We start from the raw sequence: 15049 nt of genomic DNA, 5'->3' as shown, positions 1-15049 counted from the left end.
GCTCAAATGTGTGTTCTGCCTCTGTCATATTGAAGACAACCCAACTAGCATCACAAGCAGGTTCTGTCTTTACATAATAAAAATAAATACAAACTGAGGAAAAACATGTTTTTTCATAAAAACAACAAAAAGTCCCCCCCCCCCCCCCAAAAAAAGACCAGTCCAGCAGTGTAAAACATAATGGCTAGCTCAGTTCATAACAGTGTAACAATCAAAGCCTTATTCCTGGTTTGTTCCACTTTTTCTGCAAACACAAGTCCATCAGGATTCAGCTACAGTGAGGATGGCGCACACGTCACAGCCCTTATCTGTTCCAGTCAGATATGTAATAACAGGAAACAAACATGTTTGTCTTGCATCTCATTAAGTCTGCCGTGTCATGGCAGCTCTCTCAGAGCCAGGGGTGCCAAGCGGGATCCATGCGGCACAGATTGTCCAGGCTGTTTGCTGCAGCCACCAGGGTGTTGACCTTACTCTCCCCGCCCTCGAACTGAGCCAGATTGTGGAGGCGGGTCATGATAGCTGTGACAGCCTTCTGGACCAGTGAGACCAACTGCTGGGAGTCCATGTTCTCGGGCTGGCCGGCTGGGGACAAGGGGATGGACGTGTCCTCTTGGGTCTTCTTGTGCCACGCTATGATCTCATCACGAAGCACCGCCTTCAAGATGCCATCCACCTATGGCAGAATTAAAGGTGTGAGAAGTTTGCAGACAGATGATTGGAGACGTTTCTCAGTTGTCGTCGGACAACTCTGGTTCTAACGTCTCATTATGTGGGCTTAAAATTCAGATTCATAACCATCCAGACCATCACCAGACTAGATCCAGTGTACTCTACTCCTACCTACGGTGTTTTTATGGCTTTAAGGAAACTCTAGATTGTTTATATGGTTTACTGCTTTGCTATATTTGAATGGCTGATTGTAACGTGTTTGTTATTTTATAGTGTTCCCTAGTAACATTCTTTTTCTTTTGACCGCGAGGAGCTCAGCCCCTCTGGAACCGAGCCTTCACCAGCTCGCATCATTGCGTTTTTGTTTATTTGCATCACAAGCACTGGTGCGTCGTCCACATCAGTCAGACCGAGTATGAGCCAGACCTATACATAGACACCACAGGCCTGTTATTACTGTGCCACACATATTATACAACCGTCTGACTCGTCCTTTTTTTTTTTCTCTTCACTGCATTGTTTTTTGGTTGTGCCTCAGAGCGCTTCCTCTGGATTTATCTAAGTTTAGGTGCCAAGCAAGATCTGGCGAGCGCCACGGGAGCTGAAGGTTGGTGACACACTGCGGTGCCCTCATAACTGACTGTGTCCTCGTGGCTGAAACTCCGATCTTAGGAGTTGTTTTGTGGAGCTAAATCTAACGGATTGGGAGAGAAAGATGGTATAAAAAAAAAAAAAAGAAATTCTTTAATGATCACATCTCAACATTTTACTGCATCTTAAAGTATTATTCCATGAAACTCTGGTACAACCAGAGGAAGAAGAAAAGGAAAAGAAAAAGACAAAATACAAGAAAGTTTTAAGAGATGAGCTACCTTAAAGTTTGGCTGAGCAAAGCATCGTGCCACTGCAATCATGGAGGCGGTGAGCGGGCCAGAGACACCGATGGTGGTCAGGAACTCCGAGATGTTCGGCGTCAAGCGGAACGGAACAGGACGATTAGCGTCCAGGTCGCCTGTGGCGTCATTGATGTCAAAGCGGAAGTAAGACACATTGAGCTTGCCTGTGTCCTAAAAAAGAAGGGCAAAGTGAAGGTTAAGATGTCTTCCAGAAGAATGAGTTGCATTTTACACATGAGAAAGGAAGGACATATAGAAATATAGACATATATTATATAAATATTCTTTCCTGCCGGGGTTTCAAACTGGCCAGCGCAAAAAAAACCCCAAAAAAAACAAAAACAAAAACATCTCTTTTCAGTGAGCTTACGAAAACAAGATGGCGGCCATTATTGATCTCTGTGACCCAGACACAGTAACATGTCAACCTATCTGCAGCAGAGCATCAATAATCCTCAATACACTCCCAGTCTCCTGTCCCTGCTGACTTAAATATACACAGCTAGGTTTTCATCTTTTAAGCCTGCATTTATGTGTGAGAGGGGCGCTACACGAGCAGCCATTCCAGGAAAGATAAGCTCCCCTTATATGAAAAAGTGAGTAGCTGTGACAGCTTTATAGCAGAGCGTTTCATTCTAGCTCATGCTTGCACTCCTCCAGCCCTACCTCCTCCTTCCCTCCCTTCTTCTCCTCAACGCTCCCTTCTCTCTCTCTCTCTCTCTCACACCTACTGTCATTTGCTCCCCCAGGTCCCTGCAGAGGGCCTTGAAGCAGTGGACTGAGACACCAGCCGCCCCCAGGAGGCTCAGATAAGCCTGCAGAGAGTGGGGGTTGTGGAGGCGGCACTCAGAATGCTAAATCACCACTCTAGTGGCTAGCGATAGCTTTATTTGTTGCTTGGTGTTAATGAATACAGCCACACAGGTGTTCACATGTGGTTATTTGAGGTTGTGATCAATAAGAGTTAAACATATGAAGCGACTAAAAATAAATGGAAATTAGAGGTCTAATAATTCACCACACTTACATAAAGATGCAATGATAAGCACAAACACAGCTCCACCATGTAGACAGAGATCCTCTCAGCTCATCTTGTGCTATTATGGCGCCATCTTTTCTCTGTTACTTTTTGTAACTACTTTTATTTCCAAGTGCTATAAGATCTGAACAACTTAGCTTTTTTTTTTTCCTGAGGTAAAAATTTTTGCACAAGTTAATCAAACAATTGTGATCCACTATTGTTTTATGCTGTTTAAACAGAGTGTGTGTGGGAGAAGAGGACTCAGCTTGTGTTTTGATCAGTGCAACAACAGAGCGTAGTGTTGTTAATGCAGTTCTAGCAACTGCATCACAGAGCAAAGGGAAGATATTTAGACTCCCTTTAGAATCTACAAGTCATTGTAATTTTCCACCAAAAGGCTTTTTCAGCACTGACTGGCAGGAAGCTGCAGGCATTTAACCTTCTGTGGAATCATTAGCACCCTAATTCAATAAAACGACATGCGGATTGGTGACCCACCCACTCGTCACGTGAGTTGTTAGGCTAACGAAACGGTTCAATAAAGGCCAGGTAGGTCAAAGACCTGCCTATGACCTTATCGATTTTACAACCTGCTATCCTGCTGTGGATGTGGGAAGTAGTGGATAACAAGCTCTACCAGAACATTTATATATATTATGTCTAAAATGAAATAAAAGCTCCCAACCTGCCTCCAGCTGCATATCTGAAACGCTGTTTGTTCATGTTGTGCCATTCTGCACCATGCAGACAATACGATCATTTAGTAGAGAGGGCCATTTTCATTCACGGGGCTGGTGATGTGTCACGGTGGCAGGCAGAGCTGCTTCAGAGCAACGAACCCGGACCAGGAGGAAACGGATGAAACACAAAACCCTCCAGTCTGTATTAGGTGTCGGAGGAAATGCCCTGAACACCTTCTGCTTTGCACTTCTTCTTCTGTTGTTAAATTGGGGCTTTTTAACTAAATTAAAGCCAGATGAACACTGCGGCGCCTTATTGTGGATGTCTCGCATCGTCACTGACGAGGGTCAACCTGAAGGCTCTCGAGGCCTCGGCGAGGCAGGGTCAAGACGCTGTTTTGGCTGAGATGTCCTGTCCTTGCACTCTGTGTGTGTGTGTGTGTGTGTGTGTGTGTGTGTGTTTATATGTGCGTACACTCTCCACACCGTAATCCTCCTGTGTCTAATGGGATCTGTGGAGTGGAACAGGCAGAGAGGGGGCTTAATACAAGCGCTTAGCTGCCCAGAGGAACGCCTGTCAGCAAAGGCTGATTAGGATCAGATGGGAGTGGTGGCCAACTGACACAATCATCTTTAATAATGACTTTGGGAAAAGAAAAAAAAAAAGCTGTCTGCAGACCCTGAGCAGCAGACGTGTGTGTGTTGACTGAACGGGAGACATGCATACACAGAAACGCAGGCTCTTCAAATTGAAACGTCTTTGATAACTGAGCAGAGGGACTGAATGTAACACTCTGTCAAAACAGCCTTTGCATTGACAGCAGCTGACTGACTGATAGGCCTGGCGTGAAAGTCATGGGGGAGAATTGTAATTCATACAGCCTGATATGGAGAGGGGTAATGGTGATCTCTTAATGCATCTTTGAGTGTGTATATCTATTAAATTAGCCCCTGTCAAATGGATCCTTCTTGCCCTTGACAGGAAGTCCAACACACAAAATATATATTGTGTGTGTGTGTGTGTGTGTGTCTGTGTCTCTTACTTGCGCTATCTGCAGCATCTCAGGGTTGAGCCTGTTGAGGTGAAGCATGAACTCGGCCAGACCAATGAGGGCCAGCTGGATGGTGAACATCTTCCTGAAGGTCCAGTAATCTGTAGCATTGGGGAATGTATGAAGGGCCCATTCCTTCAGCATGCTGCGAGGCACCATGTTGCCCTGCACTTCTTTCAGGATGTCCCTCAGGACCTGGCAACAGACCAACAAGCAGAGCAGACTCAAATATTATGTAAAATGTTCCATATCAGACATCTTGTTAACAAATAAATTGTGCCACAAGACTAATGTAAGCTTTAGAGCAGGGATCACCAATCCTGGTGTCCTGCAGGTTTTCCAAGTGTCCCTGCTGGAAAACTGTCTCAGACGGGTTCTGCTCTTGTCTACTAAACACACATTGATTTGAATCAGGAGTGGTGCAGCTGGGAAACTTGGAAAATCTGCAGGACAGCAGCCTTCGAGGACCAGGATTGGTGATCCCTGCTTTAAAGCAATATGGTTCGACCACAGTGTTGTACTTAAAGTAAAGCTTTATTAATATGAAATTAAAATAAAAAATAGCTTCAAGTGTTTCGTAGGTACACCAAGAGGTGAAAAAATAGAAACAAAGGCAAAAACAAAAATAATACTAAAGTTCCTTATTGGAAAGAATAAGAAGCATGCTTTGGTAGAACTGGATCAAATCATAAGACAGGGTCTGTAAAAAGATTGGCCTGTAAAGCTGGGTTTTTAAAAGCTGCCTAAGATTTGGCGAATCTGGAGAATTTCCAAACAAAAACACTGGAGATTTTCAAGAGAAAATCCCAACAACTTTCCATAGTTGATGTTTACTGAATGAGTCACACAGCAGGAGGCTTTCTGCTGGAGATTAACTTTCCCTGCCAGAAATGTGAGGAAGGAGGAACCGGTACGAGGAAATGGTGAAGGCGGCGTCACATGATTCAGATATGATTCTGTGAGTTTCGGTTTTCTTTAAAAGATGTGGAAAAAAAGCAGACGAGGCTCCTTATTGTGCTGATGTGTCTGTGTGCGTTGTGGCTAAACAGTTGTATCGTGGGATGAACAACAGGAAAACATTTTATCTTCAGTGTGGTTAAGTTGTAAAATGAGAAAGAGGATTAAAAACATAACTAGAAGTGAAGTCACGAAGTTAAAAACAACTAAGACATGGTAGTTTTGAAAAGATTGACAGGAAGCCAGTAGCGAGCAGTAAAAACATTGAATCACTGGCTAGTTAGCATAGCAGCTGCATTTTAAATCGATCCAAACGAGAGCTTTAATTCTGCACACGGGCTAAATCTGCTGCAAAATGATTCCCATACCTGGTGGCTGGCCTGCGTTCCTCGAGCCTGCACGGTAGCCAGACGGTCATAATATCGCGAGATGGGGTTGTCATGCTCGATGCCTTTCTTGGCACACCGCTGTTTGTAGATTTCCACAAGTGACAGAGATGAAGGGTTGTCTTCTACTAGCCGCATCTGAGGAGACACTGCCACCACTCGAGGAACTGCAGCCATGAAGGGAGAACGAGGAAAACAGTTGGGAAGAGATGAATAGAGAGAGGAAGGGGGGGGAATCAAGGGGAGCACAAGAAAAAAACAAGAGAGAGAGAGAGAGAGAGGAGTGAGAACAACGACATCAGTGACAAACTGTAAACATTTCGCTGTACTTGCTTGCAAATAAATTCTGTATGACCACAAAGTAAACGAAACCTACAGTAAAAATACTCTGGCACCGGGAAAGGGATGCCAGAGATCAACACCAAGCAGGGTCAGAGAAGGTAAAAGCTTGTGGTTTTAACGTTTATATACACTGGCACTCCATTAGAGAATCAATACCTGCTGGTGTAAAAACATATTTACCTTCTTTCTACTTACATTATTCTGCTAAAATCTCATCCTCATATTGTTTAGAAACACATTCACACCGACTTCATCCTCAACATACCAGTAAAGAAGAGGTGCCTCTTAGTGGTCTCCTTCCTCTTTTCCAGACAGGGGTTTAGGAGGCGTAGAAGCTGCAGGACCCTCTCTTCTCGCCGCGACTCTGTCAGGCAGGCGTCGTTCATCACCAGGTACGGGTAGATCTTGCCATTGTGGCCACGAATATAGAGACGGCGTGCCGCAGTGTTGTGTTTCTGAACAATTTCCACTCTAGGCATGAACCTGGAAAAGGGTTAGAAGAAACCAGCAATACATTAACGCTTTTTAGCTGATTAAAGCTTAGGGGTGGGGGGGGGGGGGGGGGGGGGGTTCTCTTGTAGCATCACAAGATGATAACTGCATGTCTTATATGCATAGGCCATTTAATGTGGAGTTGTTTTCATGTAGGAGAGCCTTTTACCTGGCAATCTGGATGTAGTAGTGCGTAGGTTTGGGCATCAGGAATTCGCCAGGGATCTCCACTTCAGCAGTTTGAGCTGAGAAATTGCTGAGGAAGCGGCACTTCTCCTCAATAAGGAAGAACTTGGGAAGCTGTTTGGTCTTCGCCTCTAAGATCTTGATCCATTTCTTGAGCTTGGAGATCAGATTGTGGAGCTTCATGGAACCTGGCACGCTGAAGTCAAAGTCTGTTGGAGGAGGAGAGAACATTCACTTGCTGATTTTCCACACAAGGTTTTGTTCTCTGAGGTGATAAAAGGAACAAAAAGATGACTTGTGCTTTAAATAGGTTTTAAATAATTAGGACCTTTGGCATTTACCAAGTTTGTATCAATGACTGAAATCAACGTGTGATATTTAGAATTTGGCAAAAAGAAAAAAAAAAAAGAAGAAGAAGAAAAAAAAAAAGACTGTAAAACCAGAAGAAGATTAAAGCGTAATCAAATGAAGTGCTCAGTTAGAAGGCAAAATCTGTATCTTGGGCTTTTCCTTTCTAATCTATCTTATCTAACTATCGCTACAGTCCCTTTGTTCCGACCACAAATTACCCAGCTGTTCTGGTGTACCTGCATTCAGATGCCAACACACAAACATTGTGGCAGGCAGCTCCAAGCAGGATTTATAAGACCTATAACCTCTTTACATGCAAGTTTGTTTCAAAGAAAACATACAATACCATGAAGGCGTACAAATTTACATATATATAAATATATATGTGCGCGTGTGTGTATAAAACATCAACTTTAAACATTGCTGACTGCTGCCCGCCAGCAGTGAGAAGTAGTGGTCTCTGAAAGATGGGCCGTTGCAGGCTGGCAGCAAAAGCCCCACAATTTGCCCCATTGACTTAAAACTCTCTGGCAGAGACTAGAGCTGATTAAATAAAGAGCCATAAAACGGAGAGTCTCAGAGTATTACATTCCTGTTTCAAGTCTCAACTCATATTGCACATAACATATTGTGATGAGATGTAGCAATAACAATGGAAGGAAGGGAAGTGAGCCAAGCAGGTTTTCCATTTTAGAGCAAAGCCCCCTGGACATTTCTGTAAAATGAACAGGCACGCACACAAGCACGCACAACTGCACCTCCTATTTCAGCACACCCTGCTGTGCAGCCTGTTATAATGAATCCATGGACACTGCAAGGTTTTGCCATTGCAAACCTCTACAATCTCTACCAGAGTGAGACTTCCTAATACTTTAAATAAGTCCTTTAAAACAGCCAATGTTCTTTCCGGAGTAGCCCTTTTTCACTCCCCATCCCACTGCATCTTACCTCCCTCCATACCAGATCATGTTACACTGAAATAGTCCTGTTGCTGGATAAGCGAAAAAGTGTGTAATGCTCACAAATAGAAACTGTGAAGAAAGTTCTTCAGTATTTAAAAGTCACAATGCTGTATTATAATATCATTACAACATATTATGTAAGATATCTACCTATTTTAATGTGGAAACAGCTGCAAGCAAGATGTTGACATTATTTACCATAACTATTCTATAAATTTCCACATCTTTAAAGAAGAAATTACATGAGATGTGGCTCGTGTTGCCAACACAAGAGCTACAACTGCAGCAACGAGCAACCAAACAATAACAGAACTTTCATATAATTTATACAGTTTTCTGATCTAGAATTATAAGCAACTGTGGAAGGAAAAAAAAAAATCACAAAATTAAAAGCAGAAAAACTAGTATAATATTTAATAATTTCAGTTTTGTTTGTTCTGTTTTGCATTCAAGTGGGCCTGATGTGCATCCTGTGCCCGGCGCTGAGAATGCAACCAAGTCGGGGCTTTACTTGGCAAATCATCATATCAATGAGGCTCCCAACCTAATCACAGAACTAAAATAGATCTGGTCAAAGTGTTAAATGACTTTAGGTTTAACACTTATTAGGTCAAGCATCAGTCCTAGTTCTGCTAGATCTCAGTGCTGCGTTTGATACTTTAGACTAGTGGTCACTAACTGTGGTTCTCCAGATCTTCCGTCTAACAGGTTTTAGAGTTTTGTTGCTGCCGTACACCAGACTCTAATCAAAAGCTCATTGCAAGAAGTTGACAACAACTTGCTGGAGAGCATTCTCATTTGAATCGGGTGTGTTGTACCAGGGAAACACAAAAATCTGCAGAGGACAGCGGCTCTTGAGGACTGGAGTTGGTGATCACTTCTCTAGGTCACATTATTCTGTTCCACAAACTTGAAAACTGGGTTGGACTTTCTGGAGCAGTCCTTATTTGTTTCAGGTCCTAGTTAGAAGGCTGGGGTTATTTTGTTATGATTGGCAGCAATGAATCTGAGCAGATTGCTGTGAATGTGGAGTCTTCCAGAGGTTGCTTCTTGTACATTTTCTGTTCAACTTGCATATGCTCCATTTGGGTTATACTTGGTGAGTTAATACTCCAATTGGACTTTCAACAGGTGCATTGAAGTTGCAACAAAGCAACTTTTTACCAACTAAAAAACATGAACTGATTAAAAATGTTGTCCGCAAAAAGACCAGGAGAAACTCATTCATGCATTCATTTCCAGCAGACTAGATTACTGTAATGGGCTTTAAACAGGCCTTTCGAGGGGGAAAAAAAAACCAAAACATTACTGGCTAGAGCTCATAACGAACACTGCTGTTAGAGCTGTAACCAGGATTATTTCCTGAACAAATCACCCCAGTTTAACATCTTCTGAACTGCTTTCATTCAGTCAGAGAACAGATTTAAAACCTCACTGATAGTCTACAAATCTCATAAGAGTTTAGGCCCAGAATACTTGTGCGGTATGTTCAGAGAAAATGAACCTAGCAGGGCTGGGAGCCAAGTTTTCAGGTCAACTAGTCCAGGCCAGAGTCCGGACTAAACATGGAGCAACTGCATGTCTGTAGCTGTTATGCTGCAAACAAGTGGAGCTTTAACTTTCACTAAATGTAGACACTTTTAAATCCAGATTAAAAACATTTTAGATGTCATGCGCCTATGAACGAAATTCACACTATGTCCTTTCACTTCTCCAAACTGTTGTTTTTAATAGATTTTATTGAGTTGTTTTACATGATTCTAAGATATGATTTTTGTAAATCCTGTTTATTAAGTCTTTAAATGAATTTGTTCTCTCTATGTAGTTTTTATGCTTCACCTGCACCCTGCTGTAACGTCTCTGTTGTCAAACATAACACACACACTGAATTGTCTTAGACATAAAATGCATACAAATAAACTTGCCTTGCCTCTACTGTGGAAAACCACCCAAGCCATGGCAAGTCTGGGGCCTAGTACCCATCAGACGTTTCCTATTCTTTAAAGCTTTAAAGCTCTTAAAAACTTGTTTATGTGAGACTGGCATATACGGGTACATGGGTAGCAAACTCTTTTCACTTAAAACTTTAGTGTTAATGAATATCATCAGATAAAATCTACAAGTTTGAGCTGCAATCAGTGGAGCAGAGCCAGTAAAAGCAGAGAAGAGTTATTTTCAGCGTCCCCGAACTTATCTCTGACCCCTGCTCAGTGGGAGTTGGTGCAGAGTGAAAAGTAGCTAGAATGCTCTTTTTTTTTTTTTTTTTTTGTCTTGTCCAGCATTTAGGCAAGCAGAATGATGGTCTGGATGCTGTGTTCTGCTGAGCAAATTTTCTCTGCCAAGGGAAGCTTTATAGATATAATGATCCCCTTGACTTTCTGAATTTTTATTTTATTTCTATGTTTATTTTGTATTGTTGTTTGAATTGTAGAGTTTGTACTGCTGGACCAGAGAGGACAGACAAAAGACAGAAAGAGAAAGGAGAAGAAACACCTCATAAGAAAAGGGAAAGAGATAAAGGGAGAGAAAAAAACAACAACTAAAAAATAACCCAAAAACAAAAAGAAAGAAAACAACCTACAGATGTATACATACACACATACAGGCACACACATACATATACACACACATACGCACGCATACATACACATACATATACACACACGTATACACACATAATATATATATATATACACAAATATATACATATGTACACATATACATATACACATACATACATTTACACACACACCTCTATGCACACACATACACACACATACATACGTACAAACATATACGCACTTGCCAGTATTAACACATATACATACACATACAAGCCAACTTTAGATCATAGTAACTAAACTATGAATCTAAAAAGTTAAATATAAATGAGAAACAAACAGAAATGAGAAAACTAGCTGCTGTTAGTGAATAAAACTGCGTGACGACTCGGTGACTGTGTCACATGCAGAACATGCAGAGTGGAACGTGTTCCGGAAAAGGTGATCATGCCAGTGTGACCCTTCCCACACAAAGGCAAGAGGCACGCCAGGAGTACCCCCGAGACCAGGGCCATCGGCAGCCATCCCCAGGCGCAGACCCCAACCGCCCCACCCCGGAGCCAGCCATGCACCGACCCAGGAGGCGGCAGAGGGGGGTCCCAGCCAGAGTCCCCCGCAGTCAGGGGGAACAGGCCCCAGCAGGCCCGGACCAGCGAGGACCGGCCCCGCCGGGCACCGGCCACCCAGGGCAGACAGAGCGCGGGCCCCACGGCCCCAAGAGCCCAGAAGCAACCCCCCACCCCCGCAGGCAGAGGGCCCAGCCCACACCGACGGAGGGCCGGGATCCCCAGACCGCCACCGAGCGGCAGCCAGGCCGCACCCCAGCGCACCAGCAGCGCTCCCCGAGCACCAAGACCCTCCACGCACCCACGCACACAAACACACACATGTGCACACACACACACACACACGCACACACACACACATGCACCCACCCACCTACCCCCACCCACACGCATCCACACTTCCTCCTTAAACACACCCTATACACCCATTCTCTTACACACGCTCAAACTCACACTCTCCTACCCCCGTTCTTTATACACACACACCCCCTCACACACACATCCCTGCTCCCTCTATAATCACCCATTCTTCCATACACGCATACCCCACTCTACACACACACACACACACACACACCTCCCTACACCCCTCTATCCACATTCACAGTCCTCATTGTACACCCACCCCATCACTTCCCTGTACCACCAACATAACCCCACATACGCACCCCCACCCATCTGCATACACCCCCCCTTCCTCCTATCCCAGCGGCCATCCACTTTCCTAAATTCTTTCACCCTGATCCCCCCACCCCCCCTCTACCCTAACATTCAGTCACCACTTCATCCATTGGCTCATGCACGCCCTCACCTTTCTTTCCCAACGTGTCCCCTGTGAGATACCCCCGGGGGAGCAGGGGATAGGAGGGCCCCGATCAGGGCCCCACAACTACCCCCCACCCCTGTCAATGCCCCCCCACCACTCCACACATGCAGCCGATCCAGCACCACCCAGGGCCAGCAGCAGTCCCACCCCCGCCAGGCCAGCCCAGACCCAGGCCCCCTGAACAGCACCACTCCCCCGCCCAAACTCCTCCGGCACAGCCCCAGAAATAGGGGCGTGGCAGGACCCCATTGTCACCCCCTCCCTCCCAGATTATGAATGATTGTGAAGTGTGTGTTGTTTGCAATTAAAATTGGGAAGAAGTAACCACATCATGTTGGGAGCGGGACCACCAAAGCAGCCCCGCCCACCGCACACTGCATGGCCCGCCCCCCAAAATATGTCCATGTGTTGTCAGTGTGTGTGTTTTTTGTGTTATGTTGACTAAGTGTAATTAAAACTGGGAGGTGAACTGATGCTGGGTGCAGCGATCGAAACCACCTTGATGGCCTCTCTCACCATCCAGATCAACGTGTCCACCTCCCAACGCCCTGCCTGTGTGTGGTGGAAGAAGGGAAGGAGGGGAGGTAGAGCTAGAATGCTCTTTGACCTGAGTGTAGAAACCAGGGCTGGTATCCTGCCAACACGGTCTGCATGAAAGACAGGAAAGGATCTGTACTACTGCACCAAATTATGGATCCAGTCCCAGGAGGTGGGCCGCCTCCGTATATAGAACCACGATTCCCTAATGTCCGCCCTGGTCTTGCCTCAGTGTGCGATTCTAAGTAATGTTTGTGGTGTAGTAGTCGACTCAACTTTATTATGATTATTAGTGAGTAAGTATGGGAGCTTCAGAGGTCACCACAGCAGCATGGGTCGGGATAGTGGAGTTTTTTTGGCTCCACTTCAGACTGTGACCAGTTTCTGACAGATCACAAAGCTAAGATGCAGAAGTTAGAATTATGTCAAATCCAATATTAGCATGTCAAATGATGATTCAACAGGCAAAGAATAAAATAATCCTGGGAATTTATCTTTTTTTTTTTTCCTTTCTAAACTGACAAAAGTCTCTGGAACAGATCTACAGCTAAAACAGTAACTCATGCAAATAGCATTCTTCATAATTGGATTTGAATGCCTCCCTGCTGCCAAATGGTATATGTGCAGACATAAACCCATATTTTCCAGCCCACAAACCCTGTGAAAGCGAGTGAGCCACTAATGCGGTGCAGGGAATGGGAGCTTGGCTGCTCTGCAGCTCTGTAAACCCTGTTTGTTCCGCTAGGAAGGCTTGTGTGGTTTTGGTGTGGTTTCGGTCTCTGTCGGCCCTGCTCCCTGCGCCGCCGTGGGGACAGCTGTGCAGTGATGGTCGGCAGGCACCCTATGAGGCAGAAGCCCTGTTGACACCCGGCTGCATGAGGCACAGCTGGCATTGCAACATCTGGTAAGCTTCATCAGCAAATCGCTCACTCTGAATCTCACTCACTTTTGTTTGTGCTGTTCAATCAGTCAGTTTATGTTCAGTTCCCGAGCTTTTGCACACTAATGCCACGACACCTGTCGTCACTCCCAGGCTCTCCTTCTTGTTTCCTCCTTTTACCATTTCTCTGTTAGCCTTTACTAATGTCCTTTTCTTCCTCTTATTCAAGGTAAAGGGTTGTTTTGTTTTTTACTACAATGCTTTTCAAAAGGTCTTGTGAAAGGAGGAAAAAAAAAGGAGAGACATGTGAGATCCATTTAAAAAAAAACAAACAAAAAAAAAGAACAAGAAAAGACAGCAAGACCACACTGTTAAAATGATTGTTTTCAAAGTGAAAGAGTTTAGCAACAACATATATTACAACATTGTAAGCTGGAGAAGCTGCAGGGCGAGTCCTTGTTTAAACTGGGTCCAGTGAACTGAGGTTCAACTCCCCTATGTGATGTTAAAAAAAAAAAAAAAACACACATGGTCTCTGAAAACAAGGGGATTATTGTTTTTGGGGAAAAATGTCTCCGAGGAGTCCACTGCAGGACTAAAACTACACCTGCCCTGTGAGATTCCACAGCTTGCATGTTTAAACTCAACATAAAAGGCCAAAGACTGGAGGCCTCCTTGTGCCATTTCTAATCTAGTAACTGTGTTGTGTTTCAACACAGGTTTATTGCATTTAGTGATTTACTGCCATCCATTAAAGAAAACAAACCAAAAACATATTTTCTCTGCTCTGAAGCAAGTACAAGTCTGGTCTTAGGTTAGCAAGTAGGAGGAAAGACTGGTGCTGTTACCTGGGAAACAGTCACACCTTGTCATAAAATCTGAGAACATGTGCTTCACAGTTTCTGTCACTTCAAATTGCCAAATGTAAGAAAGAAGCTGCAATACTGTAAATCTGTGATCATAGAACTAAAGTGAACAGATTAAGTTTTAGAGAAATATGTATGAGACAAAGAAACAGCTGTCCTGAATTATTTCTGTCTACAAATAGACACAGATTTAAGTGTCTTTAAAAGGCAGACCAACCTGTTGTGAACTGTCCTTTCATCTTCTGGAAAACGGAGGTCTTGGGCTGTGGCCTGGGCTCGACGGGCTAGCGACTCAGATGCAGCACTGGAGAACATGGTGGAGACATTGGAGACGTTCTCCAAGCCAACACCAAAGGTGCTAACCAGCTTCTTGACAAAGTTGAGTGTGTGTGGGGTGATTTTGGCATCCGAAACTGCACCACTCTTCTCAAAGGCCACAGAGTAGCATTTAGCCAAGCCTTGCTGGAGCTGCCTCAAAACCTGCAGGGAAAGGAGTAAAGAAGAGAAAATTCATAAATAAACATGTGTGAGTGTGTGTGTGTGTGTGTGTGTGGTCTAGAGGAATGGAAATGTACTTTCTAAGGAGGAGATGTGCAACAATGTGAGATCATCCAGACCAAAGGAGGAGAGAGCAGGAAGGCGGTGCAAACATAGCATGCCCTTACCTTGCATGGCCAGTGGAATGAAGCATGGAGGCTGCAGCTGCTGCCAAGGTGTTCCCAAATCATCACAGGTAACCAAACCCCCCCCCCCCACCCCCCCCCCCCCCCCCCCCCCCCCCCCCCCCCCCCCCCCCCACACACACACACACACCCG

The 15049-nt window shown here is 44.5% G+C and overlaps 1 protein-coding gene across 1 annotated transcript in view; it reads right to left on the bottom strand.

The window, feature by feature from the left end:
* Positions 1 to 283: 283 nt before the first annotated feature.
* The window catches only part of trrap (transformation/transcription domain-associated protein), a 76529-nt gene continuing 61763 nt past the window's right edge, over positions 284 to 15049 (bottom strand). Inside the window, 9 exon segments of the mRNA XM_079260488.1 lie at positions 284 to 676; positions 1545 to 1739; positions 4313 to 4516; positions 5647 to 5831; positions 6272 to 6489; positions 6668 to 6893; positions 14451 to 14487; positions 14489 to 14723; positions 14725 to 14811. Of these exon segments, the coding sequence (XP_079116614.1) occupies positions 392 to 676; positions 1545 to 1739; positions 4313 to 4516; positions 5647 to 5831; positions 6272 to 6489; positions 6668 to 6893; positions 14451 to 14487; positions 14489 to 14723; positions 14725 to 14811 (1672 nt within the window). The 3' untranslated portion in view covers positions 284 to 391.

This window comes from Telmatherina bonti (genome assembly GCF_933228915.1).
Source record: "Telmatherina bonti genome assembly, chromosome: 21".
Lineage (NCBI taxonomy): Eukaryota > Metazoa > Chordata > Actinopteri > Atheriniformes > Telmatherinidae > Telmatherina > Telmatherina bonti.
Note: the sequence above shows the minus strand (reverse complement) of the source record. Positions and strands in the feature narration are given on the sequence as shown.